Source organism: Oncorhynchus mykiss, chromosome 27 (genome assembly GCF_013265735.2).
Source record: "Oncorhynchus mykiss isolate Arlee chromosome 27, USDA_OmykA_1.1, whole genome shotgun sequence".
Taxonomy (NCBI): domain Eukaryota; kingdom Metazoa; phylum Chordata; class Actinopteri; order Salmoniformes; family Salmonidae; genus Oncorhynchus; species Oncorhynchus mykiss.
In genome coordinates, this window is record NC_048591.1 from 5,590,511 (window position 1) to 5,614,469 (window position 23,959).

Genomic DNA, 23,959 nt, shown 5'->3' on the forward strand with positions numbered 1-23,959 from the left:
TGCATTATAATTTCACTCTGGTAATCATCAAGTTAGTAGATACACCACATACAAATGCATGCTATCAAATGGGCATTCTCTCACACGTGTTCTACTAATTTCTTCGGCAAATCACACTATACTTTGCATTAAGTCTAAAATTCCAAACAAGAGCAACTCGCACAAGTTACAAACTGCTTTGTAAATAACCAATAGCAAGTGACACCCAAACTCCTACATTGTCTATACCATCTCTTGTTTAGGATTTAAGACATATCCGTTGACAGCACATTTGATACCATAAATGCAACAAAGACAATATAATAACTTGAAAAATGTCTGGTCGATGAAATTAAAGCAAGGCTGGTAGTTTTAGGCACCGATTCTTTAAATTAAGATTGGTTAGCCCACATTTTATTACATGGGTATTACAGTGCCTTGCGAAAGTATTCGGCCCCCTTGAACTTTGCGACCTTTTGCCACATTTCAGGCTTCAAACATAAAGATATAAAACTGTATTTTTTTGTGAAGAATCAACAACAAGTGGGACACAATCATGAAGTGGAACGACATTTATTGGATATTTCAAACTTTTTTAACAAATCAAAAGCTGAAAAATTGGGCGTGCAAAATTATTCAGCCCCTTTACTTTCAGTGCAGCAAACTCTCTCCAGAAGTTCAGTGAGGATCTCTAAATGACTAATGATGATAAATACAATCCACCTGTGTGTAATCAAGTCTCTGTATAAATGCACCTGCACTGTGATAGTCTCAGAGGTCCGTTAAAAGCGCAGAGAGCATCATGAAGAACAAGGAACACACCAGGCAGGTCCGAGATACTGTTGTGAAGAAGTTTAAAGCCGGATTTGGATACAAAAAGATTTCCCAAGCTTTAAACATCCCAAGGAGCACTGTGCAAGCGATAATATTGAAATGGAAGGAGTATCAGACCACTGCAAATCTACCAAGACCTGGCCGTCCCTCTAAACTTTCAGCTCAGTGTCCCACTTGTTGTTGATTCTTCAAAAAAATACAGTTTTATATCTTTATGTTTGAAGCCTGAAATGTGGCAAAAGGTCGCAAAGTTCAAGGGGGCCGAATACTTTCGCAAGGCACTGTATATGCTTGCATAAGACATTATTTCAATTGTAAATGCTAAATAACGTTAGATAATGTTGTTTAGGTTCGTAGTGCATATTGACCTTAGGGTTACTATAGAGACACGGGGCAATTAATAAGACATATGACATTTTCTTGTTCTGAAGTCCATGTTCAGTATGCTTTGCCTACTTTTAAAATATAAAACATTTGGCAGAGCTGATATTCATTTAGGAATTCCTAAACGACTATTGTCCAGTTAGACCAGTGGTTCTGACCAGACTGCAACCACTAATGGTAAACAGCATATTCTCTGAAGCAGGGGGCAACATTCTAAAACCACCATAGGGCACATGAATGTAGCAGTGCAACTCGGTTTTCAATTGCACCACTACCTGCTCTCTTGACAGTTTTTGAGACATGGGATCTTCCATTGACCAGTGAGGGTATTTGAGTGATGTGCGCTGCATGAGAGGGAGAAACCAATGTCTCACGTGGTTTGAAGTCCGAAGCTTGAAGGCAAGCACACATGGATGAGTCAAAGTGGAGCATACTACTGCCGGTAAAGGAGGTGAGGGAAGGTATGGTACAATCATAGTTTGTTTGAGAAGATCCCAGGGCTAGCCACTAGGGCCCATCTGCAGCCGCTCCTGCTTATGCTGGGCCAGCCACTGTAAGATCTGTTGCTTCAGCTCCTCGTTGGGCCGGATCTGATCCATTGTGAGTGGACTGCGGTTGAACGGGTCTGTCTGATCACTGTAGGGAAATGAAAATTGATACTCAATATTGTACAAAAAAACGTGATCTCGGGCCGTATGTTTCAAGACTGCTGATTTAGGACCAGTTTTGCCTTTTAGATAACAATGAATAAGACTACACAGACAGGGGGGATCCTAGATCAGCACTCCTATTCTGAGATGCTTGATGCATGCAGTCCCTGGAATAAACCAGCAGCACGTAGACATGCTACTCCTAAGGGATCACTCACCTGAGTAAATGCCGTGCTATGGTCGAGCGATCAACCGTGACATTGGAGGAGGGGAGCAGCACAGGGTCGAGCATCAGTGTGGACATAATGGGGTCCAGGAAGTCGTCTGGGGCGTCCGCGTACGTTTCCTCATCCTGCAGCTGTCGGTCTGCATGAGACTAAGACAGGAGACAGGCAGAAGTTATTCATTTAGGGTCATGGTATGGAGAGGGCATAGTGGTACAGTGTAAGGTGATTTTATACAGATCTAACCTTTATTTTGTCAGCAAGGAGACCGAAACCAACAATAACTTCTCCGGGCTTGTTGATCTTCTTCAGGACTCGGACAGTCTGAGAGAAGAGCGTGGGAGAGTAGGAGCGCCCGTCTTTTGGGACAGTGGCACAGAAATTCTCTTCATCACTGCCGAAGAGAAAACAGACATTGTTAGAGTCACTAGAAACCAAATAGCCCCCTTATATGCCACACATGGATTCAAATTGTACTTAAAAAAAGGTTGAACTAATTTAGCTATGCTTGCCTGGCACAATTGAACCATCCAAAACATGCAAACACCCCCCACCTGGCACTCCAGGCAAACGCTCAAAATATTTGATCGGCTGAAGAAGTACAGATGGAAAAAGCAAGGGAATTTCAACCCAGAACAACTTCTGAGCCTTGTATTAGCCTTGAAATACTGCCTTTTTGAAACGTACCCCAGGTTAAGGTAGATGGTGCAGATATCGGAGACCAGTTGTTGAGGCTTGAAGTCAAACTCGCTGAAGTCTTTCACCTTCAGGGCGCCCATCTTGGGGCCAACCAGGTGCTGCAGGAAGTGGTTGAGCATGGAGATGATCCTCTCGGCCATGAAAGGGTGCACAAAAATACACTTGATCTCTGGGATATCATGAGAGGGAGAAGCGAGTAGGAGTTTCAATATATTCATATATACAGAGTGTACAAAACACCTGCTCTTTCCATGACAGATCGACCAGGTGAATCCAGGTGAAAGCTATGATCCCTTATTGATGTCACTTGTTAAATCCACTTCAATCAGTGTAGAAGAAGGGGAGGAGATCGGTTAAATAAGTATTTTTAACCCTTGAGACAAGGATTGTGAATGTGTGCCATTCAGAGGGTGAATGGGCAAGACAAAATATTTACGTGCCTTTGAACGGGGTATGGTAGTAGGTGCCAGGCACACCAATTTGAGTGTCAAGAACTGCAACGCTGAGCCTCCCAGGTGGCGCAGTGGTCTAAGGCACTGCATCGCAGTGCTAGCTGTGCCACCAGAGATTCTGGGTTCGAGCCCAGGCTCTGTCACAGCCGGCCGCCCATGGGGCGGCACACAATTCGCCCAGCATCATCTGGGTTAGGGAGGGTTTGGCCGGCAGGGAAATCCTTGTCTCATCGCGCACTAGCCACTCCTGTGGCGGGCCGGGCGCAGTGCATGCTGACCAGGTGTACGGTGTTTCCTCCGACACATGGGTGCGGCTGGCTTCCGGGTTGGATGGGCATTGTGTCAAGAAGCAGTGTGGCTTGGTTGGGTTGTGTTTCGGAGGACACATGTAGTAGAGGCTGGTGAGGTGAGAACGACTCTTAGTAATGGTCGGAATGGAATGGTATAAAACGTATAGAAACCATGTGCTTGATATCATTCGTTGATTCCATTCCAGGCATTACAATGAAATTGGGGAGAAAAAAGGGGTAAAAAATATAAATAAATTAAAAAGAACTGCAACTCTGCTGGGTTTTTCATGCTCAACAGTTTCCCATATGTATCAAGAATGGTCCACCACCCAAAGGACATCAAACCAACTTGACACAACTGTGGGAAGAATTGGCGTCAACATGGTCCAGCATCCCTGTGGAATGCGTTAGACACGTTGTAGAGTCCATGCCCCGACAAATTAAGGCTGTTCTGAGGGCAAAAGGGGGGGGTGTAACTCAATATGAGAAAGGTGTTCCTAATGTTTTGTATCCTCAGTGTACAACACAGTGCCATCAAATATAAAGTATTGTTACCTTAAACAGGGCAAACTCTTAATTCTGCTCAATGAATTGGACAATGATGTCTAAAATATATATCTTTTTTTTAAATACACAAACACCCATAGTTTGTGTAGCTCTAGGTCGAGACGCATGTCCAAGACATTATCCACTCATTGTTTTCCATTCATCCTCCCGCTCCAACTAACCCGATGTGAGGAAAGCCAGTGTGCCGATGGTCTCGTTGGACATGATGTTATGGAAGCGTGCCAGCTGTCCCAACATATGCAGACTGGACTCCTTCTCCCTGAGGGCATCAGGAGCCAGGCCCTCCCACTCGCCATGGTCCTTCTCCAGCTGCAGAAGCTTAATCTTGCTCAGGTACTACCACAGAAAAATAACCAGATCAGAGGGAAGTAGTGAGAAAATCGGACCGAGTTTAAAACGTAGGATCTTCGGATAAACCAGGGAATACACAACTAGATTCAGCCGAGGGACAATTTCTTCTTCAGCGGATGGTCAGGCGGCCGGAACATAATAATAAATCATTTGTAGACTGCAAATTGACTGCAAGAAGCTCAAACAGACATATTTTATTTAAACATAATCATTTCAAACCTTGCTTACATTTGTACACGATCACATATACATTAACTCTCTTTTGTGTGTGGGAATACTTTGGAACAGATTTCTAAAAATCAAAACCAATTGGAGCTGATTTGCGGATGTTTTTACAGTCTTTTAGGTCCCCCCAAAAATGAATAAAAAGATAGATCAGTAGAGGCTGGTGAGGTGAGGACGACTCATAGTAATGGTCGGAATGGAATGGTATAAAACGTATAGAAACTATGTGCTTAGTACCATTCGTTGATTCCATTCCAGGCATTACAATGAGCCCGTCCGCCGATTTAAAGTGTCATCAGCCACTACTGAGATGGATATAAGTCAACATAAGTCAACGCTAGGAATGTCCTTTTTATAAAACGAGCAAGAAACACTGACAGTTTCTCACCTGTATAGCTTCGTCGAGTAGGAAGATGGCGTCGTTCATCAGGAGATTCAGATACCGCAGGAAGAGTGGAGGATTCATGGCCTCGAGGTTCTCGGATGCATAAACAGCAAGACTCTGAAGTGAACAACATTCCACATAAGAATTTCGGGGCATTATGGTGCAGAACTGAAAAGCAATAGCCATGTGTTTTCTGCGGTCTTCAATAAGGACTACTCTAAATGTGGTACCATCTAAATAACTGAGAAAAAAAGGGAAACAAGCTTGCCTTAATGCTCTCTCTGTAGCTCTCCTTCCCCCACATGAACTTGAGGATGGGATACATAGGTCTCCTGTAGTTGAACTTCTGTTCAAACTGGTGAGGGTCACCTGAGGAGAAAAGTCAATAACATACAAGTCACATGCATGCACTTGAGCTTCATTACAAAGGTTTAGATTCTAACACACACAAAAACATGTGCGCAAGACACACACACTAAACCCACCAGTGAACTCAATGTCCACAAACACAGCAATGAGTGCCTCAGCCAGGTGAGGTGCATGGTGGTAGGAGCAGAAGACCCTTTGACGCTGGAACATGATTGGCTGGGCTGTGCCAGCCGACGCCGGTTCCATGTGGGGCATCACCGCCTCCAGCACCTCTGCCAGCTTCGCCCGCAAATGAGGGTTCTTCATCCTGGGTACATGGGTAAAGAGTAACACAATAGGAACATCGATGAGTCCGAATGGTAGATGCATTTACCCCTTAGGAATATCACATCCAGAAGAGTGACTTATAACAGCCAATGGCGATCCACAATTGAGATGTACAATACCCTGAGGACTGTTTACTACCGTTCAAATGTTTTGGGTCACTTAGAAATGTCCTTGCAAAATTAATAGGAAATATAGTCAAGATGTTGACAAGGTTATAAATAATTATTTTTTATTTAAATAATAATATTGTCCTTCAAACATTGCTTTCATCAAATAATCCTCCATTTGCAGCAATTACAGCCTTGTAGACCTTTGGCATTCTAGTTGTCAATTTGTTGAGGTAATCTGAAGAGATTTCAGCCCCATGCTTCCTGAAGCACCAAGATTGGATTGGCTTCTTACGTACTATACGGTCAAGCTGCTCCCACAACAGCTCAATAGGGTTGAGATGTTACTGTGCTGGCCACTCCATTATAGACAGAATACCAGCTGCGTCTTCCCTAAATAATTAATGCATAGTTTGGAGCTGTGCTTTGGGTCATTGTCCTGTTGTACGTGGAAATTGGCTCCAATTAAGCGCCGTCCACAGGGTATGGCATGGCGTTGCAAAATGGAGTGATAGCCTTCCTTCAAGATCCCTTTTACCCTGTACAAATCTCCCACTTTACCACCACCAAAGCACCCCAGACCATCAAATAGCCTCCACCATGCTTGACAGATGACGTCAAGCACTGCTCTAGCATCTTTTAATTTCTTCTGCATCTCATAAATGTTCTTCTTTGTGATTCATACACCTCAAACTTAGATTAGTCTGTCCATAACCCTTTTTTCCAATCTTCCTCTGTCCAGTGTCTGTGTTCTTTTGCCCATCTTAATATTTTCTTTTTATTGGCCAGTCTGAGATATGGCTTTTTCTTTGCAACTCTTCCTAGAAGGCCAGCATCCCGGAGTCGCCTCTTCACTGTTGACGTTGAGACTGGTGTTTTGCGGGTACTATTTAATTAAGCTGCCAGTTGAGGACTTGAGGCATCCGTTTCTCAAACTAGACACTCTAATGTACTTGTCCTCTTGCTCAGTTGTGCACCGGGGCCACCCACTCTTTCTATTCTGGTTAGGGCCAGTTTGCGCTGTTCTGTGAAAGGAGTAGTACACAGCGTTGTACGAGTTCTTCAGTTTCTTAGCAATTTCTCGCATGGAATAGCCTTCATTTCTCAGAACAAGAACAGACTGACGAGTTCCAGAAGAAAGTTCTTTGTTTCTGGCCATTTTGAGCCTGTAATCGAACCCACAAATGCTGATGCTCCAGACACTCAACTAGTCTAAAGATGGACAGTTTTAATGCTTCTTTAATCAGAACAACAGTTTTCAGTTGTGCTAACATAATTGCAAAAGGATTTTCTAATGATCAGTCAGCCTTTTAAAATTATAAACTTGGATTAGCTAACACAACGTGCCATTTGGAACACAGGAGTGATGGTTGCTGATAATGGGCCTCTGTACGCCTATGTAGATATTCCATGAAAAATCTGCCATTTCCAGCTACAATCATTTACAACATTAACAATGTCTACACTGTATTTCTAATCAATTTGATGTTATTTTAAACGGACCAAAAAATGAGCTTTTCTTTCAACAAAAAAAACAAGGAAATGTATAAATGACCCCAAAGTTTTGAAAAGTAGTGTATGTACCAGGATACATGAATATTATGCACAAACATTTGGCCTGGTACTGTGTGTGCGCACGGGTGAACTCAATGCCTCCCCCTCTCTTCCCCCTACCTCTCCACGTTTCCCATGAACACAGTGATGAAGTTGAGGACCTGCTCCAAGCTGTCGGCAGAAGACTCCAGGACCTCGTCGGCGAAGCGGCGGAGGAAGACAAAGAAATCTCCCAAGTTCTCCGCAAAGAACTCTGCAGACGTACAAGAATCCTTGTGATAACCAACCCCTCTTAGTAGTCGTACTAAACTCTCTCCCAGAGGAGGCTGGTGGGAGGGGCTACATGAGGACGGGCACTTTTTAAATGGCTGGAATGGAGTCAAACACGTTGTTTCCGTGTGTTTGGTGTTTCCATTCATTCCATTCCAGCAATAACAATGAGCCCGTCCTCCTATAGCTACTCCCGCCAGCCTCCTCTGCTCTCTACTTGTGTTATTCTCTCACAATTCTTCTATAGCCCTGTCATTGGGCAAATGATTATTATTTTTGCTGTTATTTAGCACAGTGGTTCCCAACCTTTAATGAACCGTGGCACATCTTGATGGGATAAAACAATTCTGTGGCACACCTAAAATGGCCCTATTAATTAATTTAGTGGTAACGACCGCCATCTTATCTGATCCTTAATCATCGATTTTCCATGACAAACATTATTTTATAGATTAAATGGGGATTATTTGAACTAGGTTTTTTATAGTACCTTACTCATGATGACTCATTTGTGTGTACCCCTTTAAGAGGGTCCCGCAATCTGCGCAGCGAAAAAAAAAAAAAAATACTGTAGGTCTTAAGTTTTGAAAGGTTTGAGCTAGAGACGAGCGTTTTTCTGCATTGTAAAGGTGTAACCACAGCCACAAAGCCATGTTCCGTTTGTTTCTATGGCAGAGGCTGTGGTACAGCTAAGACTTGCCTGTGCTAATGGTTCTCACAGGCGAAGTTAAATGATACAAAATGACTTTGCTCGTGATGCCGGCCCCTCAAAAAAGATACAAATGTAACAGCTTGAGCGAACTGGACTTGAAACAACGATACAGATTAAACCATGTGCCATTCAATGTATTATCTGAGCGGCACTGGTGCTCCCACTCCACAGGTCATGTTTATAAGTGAGTGTTCCAACACAATGATCAAGATTAGGAAGCCATTTACGGCACACCTGGTTGAAAACCACTGATTTAGCACCTCCATTGTACGCACTGACTGCAGGTCAGCATAAGAGCATCTGTCAAATGACTGAAAACGTGATGTCAAGGTTGATGGCGCAACATTGAAAAGAAAGTTGGAGTTGTTGATGGCCTTTTCTGCTCATGGGGCGATTGGTCTAAAGAAGTAAGTAAACAAGCCAGGTTGACGGAAAGCTTCACCTGCAATGACTGTGATACTTGGTTGTCTTTCCTAACTTAGTTAAATACTCTGACTAAGTCGCAAAAAAAAAAGTCTAAATGACGAAGAGGTAGAGAGGGGTAGCTACCTGGCATGTGACAGAGCAGGCTGTTGTGTAGCGGCGGCAGGGGGAAGGAGAGCTGGGCGTGCTCGGGCCCCTGGTTGCTGAGGCCCAGTTGAACCAGGAGTGTGGCGCTGGATGCCTGCAGGTTGAGGCAGCACTGCAGCATGCCCGGCTGGGTGGCTGCTGCCTTGGTCGACAGGTAGACCGTCATGAGGCGCTCAAACTGCTCGCGGAGCTGCTCGGCCGCCGGGCCACCCGTGAGCTGGGCCTCCCGCCACGTACCCTGCAGCCGGTGGAGCGACTGGTTCATCTTCACCATCTGCTCGTGGAGTCTAGGGAGAAGCAAGAAGACACAATACAACTTTCTTAACCATATGTCACAGGGAACAATTGAAATTTGTCAAGGTCCAGTTCACAACGTTAGATACAGTACATATTGCTCAGCTGTTATGAAGGAGAACACTGAGATGTTATCACAAGTCTAGTCCAAGGGCCCAGATCGAGCCTTCTCCTGGACTTAAACCCATGCTCAATGGAGAACCACCACTGAGAGGTTTTTTGTGTGTCAAGGAACAAGGCTCAATCTAGGTCAGACAAACAGCACCAAAGGCATTGTGTACTAACATGGTAAATAGAACTGTCTTCATGCACAAACCCAAAACCAAGTAATATACTAATGTTCATCATATGGATACAGCATTGCTAGTTCTGGGGTGTATTCAGTGAGGCGATATGTTCACAAATTTGCAGATAGAAATGCACAGAATTGACCGGACATGATTCCCTATTCTACTTGGAAGACAATCCTATCGAGCCTATCATTTTAATTATATCTAAATGTTCTGTAACGTTGCCAGTTAGTTACCTGTGGAAGCCCAGGTGAAGGGTCATCTGGGTGAGGATGAGGTTCTCAGTGAGGAGGCTGTACGACTGGGCGTACTCCACCGACTGCTGGGGGGGAAGTGGGACGAGACACGTCTCTTTGTCCAGACCTAATGATAAATGAGAAAATGAGGACAGGTTCATATACACTAACATAAAATAGAGAATCAGCTATGTAAAAAGGACATCCAATGATCCATACCCACGTGCACGCATATGCAAGAGCGCACATACAAACGTGCACACACACAGACCTCTGGCATGCACGTTGCGGTTGCGCCGCTCCTCCTCGCTGAGCTCCTTGAGGGCGCAGTAGGTGGGGTTGAAGGTGAGCAGCTTGGGCGAGCGCGGCCGGCAAAAGGGCTGGCACAGCTTGAGCAGCGCGGCGCCCAGGTTGAGGAAGAAGGCGTCTGAGGCGTACATCTGGAAGAAGATCTCGGGCATCTGGTTGGCCCAGATCTTGGTGCGCCCGGCGTTGGCCTGCAGGCAGCCGCCCAGCCAGGAGAGCAGCAGGTGGCGCGTCTCACCTGACTGCTGCAGCAGGTTCTTCAGGAGCTGGTGCAGCTTGTCATGGAACTGGCCCATGAACTGGGACGAAAGGAGGACAGGATATGTCAATAAGTAGACGGGAGCAGAGTATGTGAGCGGAGTAGAGCGGTCTGAAATCCCGCTCGTCACTCGCCGGCACTCCAAGTCTTTTCCAACCGCTCCGCTAAAAACGTCTGAGCTCACAGAAAAAAAACTGCGGATCCAGATTCTCTACATTTATTAAAATCCCTATATTATTTCAAGGCTACAGCCTACAAAGAAATAAATTGTGAAGCACTTGCGAGTGCGACACAAATGCTGATTGGGACATAAAGCACTCAGCATTTTAAAAACATGTTGTTGTATTAAACCATAAGTCTATAAATTGCATATATAGGCTGTGACTTACTTATAATTAAATACAAATTAAACTAAAAAAAATGCCTTCTATACACACAGTGCCAGTCAAAAGTTTGTACACACCTACTCATTCAAGGGTTTCTCTTTATTTGGACTATTTTCTAGGTGTGCCTTGTTAAAAAGTTCATTTGTGGAATTTCTTTCCTTCTTAATGCGTTTCAGCCAATCAGTTGTGTTGTGACAAGGAAGGGGGGGGGGGTAATACAGAAGATAGCCCTATTTGGTAAAAGACCAAGTCCATATTATGGCAAGAACAGCTCAAATAAGCAAAGAGAAAGGACAGTCCACCATTACTTTAAGACATGAAGGTCAGTCAATCTGGAAAATTGTGCAGTCGCAAAAATCATCAAGCGCTATAATAAAACTGTCTCATGAGGACCGCCACAGGAAAGGAAGACTCAGTTACCGCTGCGGCAGAGTAAAAGTTCATTAGAGTTAATAGCCTCAGAAATTGCAGCCCAAATAAATGCTTCACGGAGTTCAAGTAACAGACACATCAACATCAACTGTTCAGAGGAGACTGCGTGAATCAGGCCTTCATGGTCGAGGTGCTGTAAAGAAACCACTATTAAAAAGGACACCAATAAGAAAAATAAACTAGCTTGGGCAAAGAAACACGAGCAATGGACATCAGACCGTTGGAAATCTGTGCTTTGGTCCGATGAGTCCAAATTCGAGATGTTTGGTTGCAACAACCATGTCTTTGTGAGACGCAGAGTAAGTGAACAGATTATCTCTGCATGTGTAGTTCACCCCGTGAAGCATGGAGGTGGTGGTGTGATGGTGCTTTGCTGGTGACACTGTCTGATTTAATTAGAATTCAAGGCACACTTAACCAGCATGACTACCACAGCATTCTGCAGCAACACACCATCCCATCTGGTTTGCGCTTAGTGGGACTATCATTTGTTTTTCAACAGGACAACGACCCAAAACACACCTCCAGGCTGTGTAAGGGCTATTTGACCAGGAAGGAGAGTGATGGAGTGTTGCATCAGATGACCTGGCCTTCACAATCACCTGACCTCAACCCAATTGAGATGTTTTGGGATGAGTTGGACTGTGGAGTGAAGGAAAAGCTGCCAAAAAGTGCTCAGCATATGTGGGAACTCCTTCAAGACAGTTGGAAAAGCATTCCTCATGAAGCTGGTTGAGAGAATGCTAAGAGTGTGCAAAGCTGTCAAGGCAAAGGGTGGCTACTTAGAAGAATCTCAAATATCTTTTGATTTGTTTAACACTTTTTTGGTTACCAACTGGCAGGTGTCTTCACTGACATTTTCAACATGTCCCTGATTGAGTCTGTAATACCAACATGTTTCAAGCAGAAAACCATAGTCCCTGTGCCCAAGAACACAAAGGCAACCTGCCTAAATGACTAAATACCCGTAGCACTCACATCTGTAGCCATGAAGTGCTTTGAAAGGTTGGTAATGGCTCACATCAACAGCATTATCCCAGAAACCCTAGACCCACTCCAATTTGCATACCACCCAAACAGATCCACAGATGATGCAATCTCTATTGCACTCCACACTGCACTTTCCCACCTGGACAAAAGGAACACTTATGTGAGAATGCTATTAATTGACAACAGCTCAGCGTTCAACACCATAGTACCCTCAAAGCTCATCACTAAGCTAAGGATCCTGGGACTAAACACCTCCCTCTGCAACTGGATAATGGACTTCCTGACGGGCCGCCTCCAGGTGGTGAGGGTAGGTAGCAACACATATGCCACGCTGATCCTCAACACTGGAGCTCCCCAGGGGTGCATGCTCAGTCCCCTCTTGTACTCTCTGTTCACCCACGACTGCATGGCCAGGCACGAGTCTAACACCATCATTAAGTTTGCAGACGACACAACAGTGGTAGGCCTGATCACCGACAACGACGAGACATCCTATAGGGTGGGAGGTCAGAGACCTGGCCGGGTGGTGCCAGAACAACAACCTATCCTGCAACGTAACCAAGACTAAGGAGATGATTGTGGACTACAGGAAAAGGAGGACCGAGCATGCCCCAATTCTCATCGGAGGGGCTGTAGTGGAGCAGGTTGAGAACTTCAAGTTCCTTGGTGTCCACATCACCAACAACCTAACATGGTCCAAGCACACCAAGACAGTCGTGAAGAGTGCACGACAAAGCCTATTCCCCCTCAGGAAACTAAAATGATTTGGCATGGGTCCTGAGATCCTCAAAAGTTTCCTGACCGGTTGCATCACTGCCTGGTACGGCAATTGCTCGGCCTCTGACCGCAAGGCACTACAGAGGGTAGTGCGTACGGTCCAGTACATCACTGGGGCTAAGCTGCATGCCATCCAGGACCTCTACACCAGGCGGTGTCAGAGGAAGGCCCTACAAATTGTCAAAGACCCCAGCCACCCCAGTCATAGACTGTTCTCTCAACTACTGCATGGCAAGCGGTACCGGAGTGCCAAGTCTAGAACAAAAAGGCTTCTCAACAGTTTTTACCCCCAAGCCATAAGACTCCTGAACAGGTAATCAAATGGCTACCCGGACTATTTGCATTGTGTGCCCCCCCAACCCCTCTTTCACGCTGCTGCTACTCTCTGTTTATCATATATGCATAGTCACTTTAACTACACATTCATGTACATACTACCTCAATTGGGCCGACCAACCAGTGCTCCCACACATTGGCTAACCGGGCTATCTGCATTGTGTCCCACCACCCGCCAACCCCTCTTTTACGCTTCTGCTACGCTCTGTTCATCATATACGCATAGTCACTTTAACGATATCTACATGTACTTACTACTTCAATCAGCCTGACTAACCGGTGTCTATATGTAGATTCTGTCTCTCACAGTTGAAGTGTTCCTATGATAACAATTACAGACCTCTACATGCTTTATAAGTAGGAAAACCTGCAAAATCGGCAGTGTATCAAATAATTGTTCTCTCCACTGTATCACCAGTTGTAGATTTACCGTTAATTCCTATAATTTCTAATCTACAATGTGTTACTTTGGTTAGTAATTTATTTTATTGCATTCAATATTATTCTAGTCTTCCTGTTCTTATTGTGGACACATTGTGGACACATTGTTTGCAGAGTGCACAACCTATGCTACACTTGTGAGAAACAAGTTTTGGTTTATTTAATTCCATTTACGAGGCTCCCTGGCCTGCACGCAAATGTAAGCATATAAATGTGCACATTTGGGGATCTGATAATATTTCTGATTGGCTTAACGCACCACCACTAATGACCCGTGGAGCTTCTCAAAGTAATGTTTTCTTCACCTCAAACGGCGTTCCCACAAAGTATGTTTTTACATTCGAGAGTTCTAATAGTTCCTCAATGTATTTGAAAAATCTTTCCTGCTCTCTCCCTTTCAATGACCACTTAGCATGAAAAGGAAAATTGAATGCTCTGATCCAATGGAAACGTCATAAAATAGGCTTCATTTTGGGTGCGTGTACTGTTTAAATTTAGGTGCAGGAGCTCCACAATACTTTGAAGCTAATATTCTGTAAGACTAACAGGGTATGAGGTGCCGGTACTCAGCTCCAGTGAGCTCCTGCCCAAGTCAAGCATGGCTTCTTATCCCTTGTGCAAATAGCCTACAGCTGTGTATTCGCTAGCACAGTCTGAGCCGGACCTAATGTTCAGGTTCCTTGCAGACAGGCCATGTGTAGCCAATGTGATTTATAGGATATTTATTTTTAATCTGGATATTTTCTACCTGCAGGCTGTTGGCTTTATGTAGGTTATTTTTTTACATAGATGGCAATGGCTATAGAAGTTACTTTTTAGGTTTGCATCATTTTCATTTCAATTGAGATCATTTTGATTACCCACATGACAATGAATTTTAGATATGAAGACGTTATAAATTATATTTGACTGTTTCATGAACATTTGCATATGAAAACCATACCTGGCACGCAGATCGGTAGAAATTGTAAGCTAAATTGGCATTCCACATGAGAAAGGTTGCCGACTCCTTGTGTAGCCCATTACTGGCAAAGCCAGCAGGAGCGGGAGGAGAATAGTTGGGTCAGGTTAAGTTATCTCTAGCGCCCTCGAGGCATCAAACTGTAAGCTTAAAGCATTAGACAAGCTCAATGCACATATTTGATTTGATTAAAACACATAGGATGTGCTCAATTGATTGGTCGGAAGAACAGACGACTTTCGGTCTATCAACATTTGTCAGGGACAGCCTTAAAAAGGTAGGCCTAAAGGTTTTTAAGCAAAATAGCCCAATAAAAACGGAAAGCTCCTTGAAAGTAGGAATATGCTAGGCCTATTGGACCAAAATAAATGGCCTATTGTATAGATAATAGAACACAAAATAAGAAAATTTCAGAGATCAGACTTTTACTTTATAAATACTTCGCTACAATGACACACTTAGTTACCTATTTTATTTTAGCATGTGCACGTAGTAAGTACACCATCGTGATTCTTTAGTTGTGGACACTACATTACCGCACTCCCTCTCTTGCTCTTCGTCCTCATCTTTGTAAGTCACCTTGATTTAGCACCTGTGTGTTTTATCAGTTCCTTCATGAAAATATTTAGCAAACTCCATGACAGTAGCTTAAGCAAGGGGCTATAGCAGCACCCAATAAGACTACAAATGCATGCTGGGTCGGGGATGCCCCGAGCTCGTGAAGTGAGTGCTACTGAAGCGCTCTCTACTGGAACGAAATTGGAGTGGGTAAGACGGCCGATGCTCCAGCCTTTGGGAATCTCGCTCCGTTCTCCAGTGAAATTAGGCACACTCCGCTCCTCGCTCTGCTCCTCGCTCAGCTCCACTCACATACTCTGGCACGGGAGGTGATCACTTAACAACACTGTAACCTACACTTGTTGTTCTACTGGTGTGTTTATATAGATCTTGTGGTGAACTCTCTGGACAAAGCCCCATGTTATGTTGTCAGTGGATCATTTCAGCACGACAGTTCTTGTTTCATTCAGATTTTAAAAAATACCCCTGAATGCTATGATACCCTGTTATTGTCTGAAACCTATTGAAGCGATATTTAAAACAGGGGTGCTCAAACTTTTGGGCTTGATGGGCTATGTTCATAAGGTTAATAACTTGAATGTGTTTCAAACGACTTAAAGATGCACTATGCAGAAATCCCTCCACCAGTTCGCCTAATTTCAGTTTATGTGACAAAACAAGCAAGTATAGTGTAGCGAATCATTGTACCATCTAAACCGCTGCGGAATATATTTTCCAGAACCAAAAATACTGTATTTTCAGCTGGTGTACAAAACCAAAAGACGCAAAAATGAAATTTAAGACTGGAAGCATAGAAATAGAGCACATAGAACAAACATACTGCTTCTTACTCGCTTTCAACGAGAAAGAAATGTAAGTTATAGATATGTCAATGTGAATTTTGTTGGCTACCCCAAAAAGTTACATATTGCAGCTTTAAATATGGTGACGGTATTGGAAAGTTCAGGAAAACCTCAGGGAAACTCATCAGGCATTAGTGCCTCTAGCCTTTTGGGGTGGAACAAAACATTTTAGTGCCTGCCTTCTTGGCAGTGGATAATTGCATAATTATTATGCATTGTTAAAGTAAAATCTTCAGCAATTCTTTACATTTTGGCATGCGGTGTAGAGAAAATGTTGCTGTTTTAAAACTAATTACATGCAATTCTACAAATTCTGCCATGGGGTAGAGAGAAAATGTTATAATATCCTGCAATTCTACACATTTTGCTATAAGGTGAATAATTGTTTTTGCAGTTTTAAAGCAAATGTCCTGCTATTCTACACATTGTGTAGCTTAGACTAAGCTAGTGTCTGACCATTAGCAGTAAGCTAGATGTAGGCCTAAGTGGGGTTTTGGAGACACAGAAGAAGACGATAAGGTTAGGGGTCCGTCCCAAATAACATTCAATGCCCTATATATAGTGCACTACTTTTGACCAAAGAGTCTAGTGCCCTTACCTGGTGTATGTTGGACTCCTGCACCTTCATTTCTTGTGGACTGGAGCGTGAGGGGTTGAGGAAGAAGCCGTGACCCTCCACCACCCCCGGGGTCTTCAGCAGACAAGAGATACTCAACACAGTGCCAAGGAGGGTCTTCTGATACTGAAGCCCATTGTTGGGATCTTTGGGTTGGATGTGCTCCACCAATACCTGGAGGAAGACAATTTGAAGTATATTATATTAGCAAAGAGTAAACTACTTTTGAGATCAAGGTTGTCCATCTCAGACATATGAATGCAGTTGTTGTACAAATAATAATAATAATAATATTGTTATGAATAGTAAAGAATATAATCAAGTAATAATCATGGTTGTAGAAAACAGTCCAGAGGAGTGATGACGATGCATTACGGCCCCTGACCGTAGCGATGTCTTTTTGGCGGCTGAAGTAGAGGAGCAGGTCCAGGTAGGAGAAGAGTAGCAGCTGGCAGAGATCCAAGTCTTTCACACGGCCTTGGAAGATATCGAGCACGGGCCCGATCACCTCGCTGAAGGTGCGCACCTCCTGGTCAGCCAACAGGCCAGCGATCACCTCCTCCACGAACTCCACCACCTCGTCCAGCTCTGCGACGCACAACAGAAAGCACACTTAATGTCAGGGTTTTTCTTGACTCAAAAAGGGGCTTGCTTAGGTATAGAAGAAAAAAAACTGTTTCATAGCCCTGTATAGTGCAGAAAATATGCTGTACTTTACAGAACCAAACGTGTACAGGATTTTTCCTGGCTCAAAAAAGGGCTTAGGTATATAGCAGAAAAAAATAACCTGTATATATAGCCTACACAGTTCAGTAAAGTATATTCTCTGTATTGTACAGGCATCTTTCCCAACCTTTTCTGGACACAAACCACACACAACATCATCAGGACCTTATATGACAACACACAGCAAAGTGAGGCTATTATGCACTAATAAATACAGATAGACAAGTTCAAACCAGTCTAAACCAGTTCTTTCATCAGTGGGTGCAGACTAGACTAAGTTACAGCACATCCTGTCTTGGGAGGCCTCAACAGTTGATACCTGAGCAGCAAACACCACTTTCTTTGGCTACTGAGATGGAACAGAACCGGAATCCTCAGACAGTCAGGGGGTGGGGCTTTAATAATTGAATGGACTCACGGGCTCCGCCGACTCCCTCTAGCAGCAAATCCAGTAGCTGCTCGTACACGTTCTGTCTGATGTAGATCTCGGGGGTGAGCAGGACCGTGCGCGTGTTGGACACCGTCAGGTTCTTACAGCGCACTGCGTACGACAGCAGCTTCTCCGGTACCTTGGTGACCTGAGGGTGTGTAATGTCAGGAGGGAGCATGGAGGTTAAGAATTTGTCACATCATTGTCAGCAATGGAGCACAAACTAAACATGCTTTATTTAGCCTTTATGCAGATTGAAATGATCTAGACATAAACAGCAGATTTAACCTTTAGACAGGTCATTCATTATGTTCAGTAAGACTATTTACCATGTCACACTATTTCGCTTTACATTGTCCCATGCAGCACGGTTTAGACAGTGTACAAAACATTAGGAACACTTTTCTCATATTGAGTTGCACCCCCCCCCTTTTGCCCTCAGAACAGCCTTAATTTGTCGGGGCATGGACTCTACAAGGTGTCGAAAGCGTTCCACAGGGATGATGGTCCATGTTGACTCCAATGCTTCCCACAGTTGTGTCAAGTTAGTTTGATGTCCTTTGGGTGACGGAGCATTCTTGATACACATGGGAAACTGTTGAGCGTGAAAACCCCAGCAGCGTTGCAGTTCTTGACACACAACCGGTGCGCCTGGCACCTACTACCATTCACCCTCTGAATGACACGCATACACAATCAATTGTCTCAAGGCTTAAAAATCTTTCTTTAACCTGTCTCCCCTTCATCTACACTGACTGAAGTGGATTTAACAAGTGGCATCAATAAGGGATCACAGCTTTCACCTGGATTCACCTGGCAAGTCACGGAAAGAGAGAGGTGTTCCTAATGTTTTGTACAGTCCGTGTTTGCCTTTTAAAATTGTCCTACACAGCACACTTTTCCTGACTGAATTATGGCTGGGAATTCGTGGAGAAAAAAATTAGGAATGAGAGTGAGTGCTGTGGTATGTGACCCCCACCTCTTCTTTGGCTCTCTGGTAGCAGGCGTAGAGGAACGGTATGGCGCACTTGTCCCCGGCGTCTCGGTCGGCAGAGAGATTCACAGCATTACACGAGGTCATGTAGATGAGGTGGTTTCCTGGCTCCAGCATCAATAATCTGTTGAAGAGTGCCTGATATAAAAAATAAAAAAAATATAAAAAAACTTAGCCAACATTCTGTACTATGAACTTCATGTACTTACTGATCTCTGCTCCATGTGGAGCATATGGTCTCGATGAACTTTGTTCACTATGCATTTTTCACTATTCCATCTTCTTAGAGTAGACAATGCACTGTATACTTAATAGGCCTAGTCCCCTGACACTTACAAGCCAGTGAGGAAATCGGTATGGGAAGACACAGTACTGTACATGTGGATCTTATGGCATCGAGGTCAACTGAGCTGACCAGCGAACAGTTCGCCACCACCATTACCAATGTCCAGTCCTATTGTACCTGCTCGATGTTGTCCATGTCCAGCCAGTCTTGACCGTCCATCTCAGCGGCCATTTCCTCCAGGAACACACAGCGTGGAGGAATCCCATTGCCTCCTCTCAGACTGGGGTCACCTGAGGTCAAACAATAGTTCATGTTTTACTTTTCACTTAGAGCAAACAGGGTCATTCATGACTCATTCCAGCATCTAGTTTATGAGTATTGAGCTGGGGTGAGTCATTTACTGTTTACTGGATGGCCCTGAAATGGAATCCTAAAAGAGGCCAGCGGTCCAGCAGCACCAAAGAGCACGAACAGATTAGATTAGATTTAGACTAGAAATGGACAGACAGGGGCTCCGTCATCGGGGCACTTTCATGCCAGTCAGTGAGGGATGATGAGCGGGAAAAGGGGAAGCGGCGGACGGTAATCTGGGACCTGTAGACCCCCTTGATGACACAGCCTCTGAGTCAGCCAGTTGGCTGATGCCAAGCCGATCACTCTCTGTCTAATCTAGTACACACAGTGACAGCGTGAAGAAAAGACAGCCAGGAAGGATGGTTGTACTGAATTCCCATGAGTTGAAGAAGGAGTTGAAGAAAGATGTAAGTCACACATTGACCATGCCCCCAATACAGCACCTCACATCAATCAACAGAAAACAGAGGGAAATAAAGAAGGCAGTCGGAATGGGTGCCTGGTTATTAAAACAAGGGGATGTTGATGGGTGATTAATCAAGCCATCGCTTGTGAATGGGCACACAAAGGGTTGCCTGGGAAACAGACTGATTTGCTTTAGTTCCTACCACTACAGTACATCATATAGACCCAGCCAGGCAACATTAAGGGTTGTTTACATGACAACAAGATTCAGTAAACTAGAAGGGACAAGTGGCATCACGCTGCCACTCCAATGGAAAAAGGTGTCCTAAATGAAGAAACAGTGTAAACGCACTAATACGCTCCAATCTAACTTCCTGCACTCACTGTTGTCCAAGGTGATGAGGAAGATCCTCTGGATCATGTGGTTGATGTTGAGCTGTTCGCACAGCTCCTGCCGCGACAGGAAGGAGCGGCTGATCTCGGCCACCGAGTCGTCATTGTCCTCGATGCTGTCTGAGTTCTCCGACTCGGACTGACTTCCCTCCGAGTCCTCCACTGCAATACAAGATAAGCCAGGAAATATAAGAAACCGTATGAGGTTATTGTCAAATGTCAAGCCAGTGAGCGTGCTGCACCATATCAGTGATGTTTAAGTTATACAGACAGGCTATAGCCTATACAAGTAGCACAGTGAACCATTAGAGCAGGAGTGGCCACGTGGTTTGCAGGCCTTCATTCCAACCCAGCACTAAAACACCACCAATTCAGCTAATCAAGGTCCTGCCATGCAGCCGATTAGTCAGGTCATGTGTGCTAGAGCTGGGATGGAGCAAAAGCCTGCGTGCCCTGTAACTCCTCCTTGGGAGGGTAACTCACATGGTGGTTCACCATGGTGCAAAGGTGGTTTCTGGCCCGATGCAAACTGCTTGGCGTCGGCGAGGGAGCTGAAAAGGGCAGCGAAGGGGTTGCGGGAGATGTTTTGGTTGTTGTTGCCCTGGTCAGTCATCTCACTGGACCATAGACTCCATCAACAGGTGCTGGCACCAGCCTGGACAGAGAGGTACACTGTGGTATGGAACACTGGACTAGGTGAGTTCAAACAAATCTATAGAAGTTGTTTCAAGTGTGTCAGACTCAGCAAACAGGTTCGTGATTTCAAACGATCCACTCCTTATATGCTACTCTGTGTCAAGTAGTGCCAAGGAGTGGAATGATAACTCAAACAGACTGGTACCTCTAGGCTAAACCCAGACGGTATGCATTTTTATTCAGGCCAGAGGAATAACAGAAACCCAATGTTCATTTGTGAACCACAGACTGACTGGTTAGCTTATTGACAGGGCTCCACAGTGCTACCGTTTTTGGGGGCATAAGATGCCAAATATTTTGCTGTGCTACCTGGAATTTTGGTAGCACCAGTGCCCCAAGAAAAAAAGAAAAAAATCCCCCAGGTAATAAGTGTTGTATTGAATTCTTTGCTGTCCCTCGGCCCACAGCCTCAGTAGCATGCAAACGTGGTGGCACGGAAAGAAAGGAAAAGGGAGAACTTCTTTAGGAGATGAGCTTCAAAAGCAGCTAGGAATCATATAGGCTATATCTCAATCTTAAAAATGTTTATTTTTTAATTCTGCTCCTAAACCCTGTATTTTAACATATTAAATGTATTATATAAACCCATTGATTCTTGAAAAGTATAACATAATGCCCCATGAGCTTAGTTCAACTGTCTTACCCCATCTGAAGCCAAAATATAGCTTGTTTTTCCAATGTCTGTAAACAGAGTAAATGTAAACAATCTCTGTATAGCCTCAAAACATGGTTAAAACTAGAAGGCTGATATCTAGTCTGTCCTTGCAGCCATAGCTCTGTCTCTACATTTGAGTGTGGTTATATTTCTCCAGCCCCATCCCTCAACCTTTGATGGAAACTGTGGCGGGGACCATTCTTTGTTATTGTTTCAACTGCTGATTACTGCTGTAATACCTCAAATATTTTTCATTCTGCTCCTAGATATCGTTGTGTGCTCCTACATTTTTCAAAATGTAGAGCACGTGTCACAGTAGAGTCCTGATTGAATGCCGATGTTTACTGTTTGACTGAAATAAGGCAGAAGAGCACTTGTGTTACAGTACAGTCCTGAATCAATGCGGATGTTTACTGTTTGCCTGAAATAAGGCAGCATAGACAGACTGACAACAGATGGACGTCTTCCATCTTACACTTTGATTTTGCATAATGTAAGTGCATTATTATCATCATCGTCATTATGATGATGCGTAGGAAAGGGTCTGTCAACGTCAAGTGGTGGTAGCCTGGACACCTGTAACATGCTAGTTAGTCACATAGCAGGTTAGATTGCAAACTAGCTAGCTAGTACCTGGCTAGCTAATTAACGAGCTGTCAAGTGATGTAACTATATCACAACAAACGATTAAAGTGATGTGTTATTTGAAGGAAGGGCACATAGCTAGCTAGCCACTTGTCTTTCGATAACTCGAATCAATTGCACAATGACTCAATAAGCAAGCTGATAATGTAGCTCGCTAGTCGTCAGTGAATCACCGGTTCCGCTCAAGTAGCTCGCTAGCTAGCAGTCGCCGTATTTAGCTGGCAAGCTAGTTAACTTTAGGCTAGCAGATGGACTGCACATGATCCAGGTAAGTTGTCAAGCCCGCTGTACTTTGTCAGTTACGGGGCAAAACTTGACTCTTTTGACAGATGTCAAACAAAAAAAAAAGCAGATATTCAAATATCGGAATATTGTCATACCTGAAACAACAGCAGATAACGTGTATTTCAATTAGCTAGAAAAGCTTTCTTTCCTCTGCTTTGGTTCTCGCACCGCTGTGAAGCAGGCAAGAATAACTAAGTACGTCCGGGTCACGGATCGCTTTAATTCTTCACAATAAATGTCCCGTCCTGTATAATTTGTCAATTCATGATAAGAACGAAAATGATGGAAAATGTGCACAACTATCGATATATTATATACTAGTTATCATACAAAGAATAATATAAAGTATTTCTATAAGATATGTAATTTATTTGTTCAAGCCTAAATGGTCAACAATGTTTTTTGTGTGTGTACTCCTATCATTCATTGCACCACACAAATGTATCTGTAAATTGTGTCACAGTAACAATCTACTCATGAACACTTCTAGTTTCCAAATCCAGAGTTAACTCCCAGAGGAGTGTTGCTGCTCATTTGGTGGCCCTTAGAGTGGCCCATCAACTTAAATCCAATCATTTTTTTGTGCTTTTGTACTTGTCTTTTGTATCAGATTCTACTAATCAGTTTATAAGTAGAAACATGTTTGGTAGAACTGGGATTAAACAAAGGCTTGCACACTTTGTGGTTCCTTAAGAGCAGGTTGGAAAGGTTGGAAAACAGACTGAACCAGATTTTCCTCTATGTTTTTGCCTGTGCTTAATTCCATTCAGTTTTCTTTTTTTATCCTGAAAAACTCCTTAGTCCTTAACGATTACAAGCCTACCAATAAGACCATGCAGCCACCCCTATGCTTTAAAAATATGAAGAGTGGTACTCAGTAATGTGTTGTATTGGATTTGCCCTAAACATAATTGCTTTGCCACATTTTTTTTTTCAGAATTACTTTAGTACCTTGTTGCAAACAGGATGCATCTTTTGGAATATATTTATTCTATATAGGCTTCCTTCTTTTTACTCTGTCGATTAGTTTAGTATTGTGGAGTAACTACAATGTTGTTGATCCATCTTCAGATTTCTTCTATCACAGCCATTAAAGTCTAACTGTTTAAAAGTCATCATTGGCCTCTTGGTGAAATCTCTGAGCGGTTTCCTTCTTCTCCGGCAACTGTGTTAGGAAGAACGATATTGGTATTTTATTAGGATCTCCATTAGCTGTTGTGAAAGCAGCAACTACTCTTCCTGGGGTCTACACAAAACATGAAACATGACATAATATAGAACATTAATAGATGTTAAAGAACAAGTCAAGGACAGAACCACATAAATTATATTTGTAGTGACTGGGTTTATTGATACACCATCCAAAGTGTAATTAATAACTTCACCATGCTCAAAG

The 23,959-nt window shown here is 43.7% G+C and overlaps 1 protein-coding gene across 3 annotated transcripts; it reads right to left on the reverse strand.

Moving 5' to 3' along the window:
- Positions 1-985: 985 nt before the first annotated feature.
- Positions 986-22,763, reverse strand: LOC110507388 (ubiquitin conjugation factor E4 A). 3 transcript variants are annotated; one of them, XM_036964865.1, is made up of 20 exons: positions 22,659-22,763; positions 20,766-20,937; positions 20,274-20,444; positions 19,308-19,420; positions 18,830-18,982; positions 17,839-17,998; positions 17,080-17,282; positions 16,677-16,868; positions 9,993-10,374; positions 9,770-9,896; positions 8,929-9,236; positions 7,518-7,650; positions 5,526-5,716; positions 5,309-5,409; positions 5,044-5,157; positions 4,241-4,415; positions 2,759-2,939; positions 2,318-2,465; positions 2,066-2,223; positions 986-1,833 (listed from the first exon to the last, which is right to left on the reverse strand). In XM_036964865.1, the coding sequence occupies exons 2-20, from the start codon at positions 20,893-20,895 to the stop codon at positions 1,698-1,700; spliced, it is 3,276 nt and encodes a 1,091-aa protein (XP_036820760.1). In that variant the 5' UTR covers positions 20,896-20,937; positions 22,659-22,763; the 3' UTR covers positions 986-1,697. The 3 variants fall into 3 exon arrangements, 2 of the variants coding, with proteins under 2 accessions (XP_036820760.1, XP_021443032.2); XM_021587357.2 differs by having other exon boundaries at positions 987-1,833; positions 10,041-10,374; XR_005039970.1 differs by lacking the exon at positions 2,759-2,939.
- Between the last annotated feature and the right edge of the window lie 1,196 nt (positions 22,764-23,959).

What these genes read in the sequence shown, in the direction of transcription:
- LOC110507388 (XM_036964865.1), bottom strand. Translation starts at nt 20,895, where the DNA reads ATGACTGACCAGGGCAACAACAACCAAAACATCTCCCGCAACCCCTTC. An exon ending in CCTCATCACCTTGGACAACA is followed by an intron (nt 19,421 to 20,273) that starts GTGAGTGCAGGA and finishes GTTTGACCTCAG; the next exon opens with GTGACCCCAGTCTGAGAGGA. An exon ending in GCCAAAAAGACATCGCTACG is followed by an intron (nt 16,869 to 17,079) that starts GTCAGGGGCCGT and finishes GTCTTCCTCCAG; the next exon opens with GTATTGGTGGAGCACATCCA.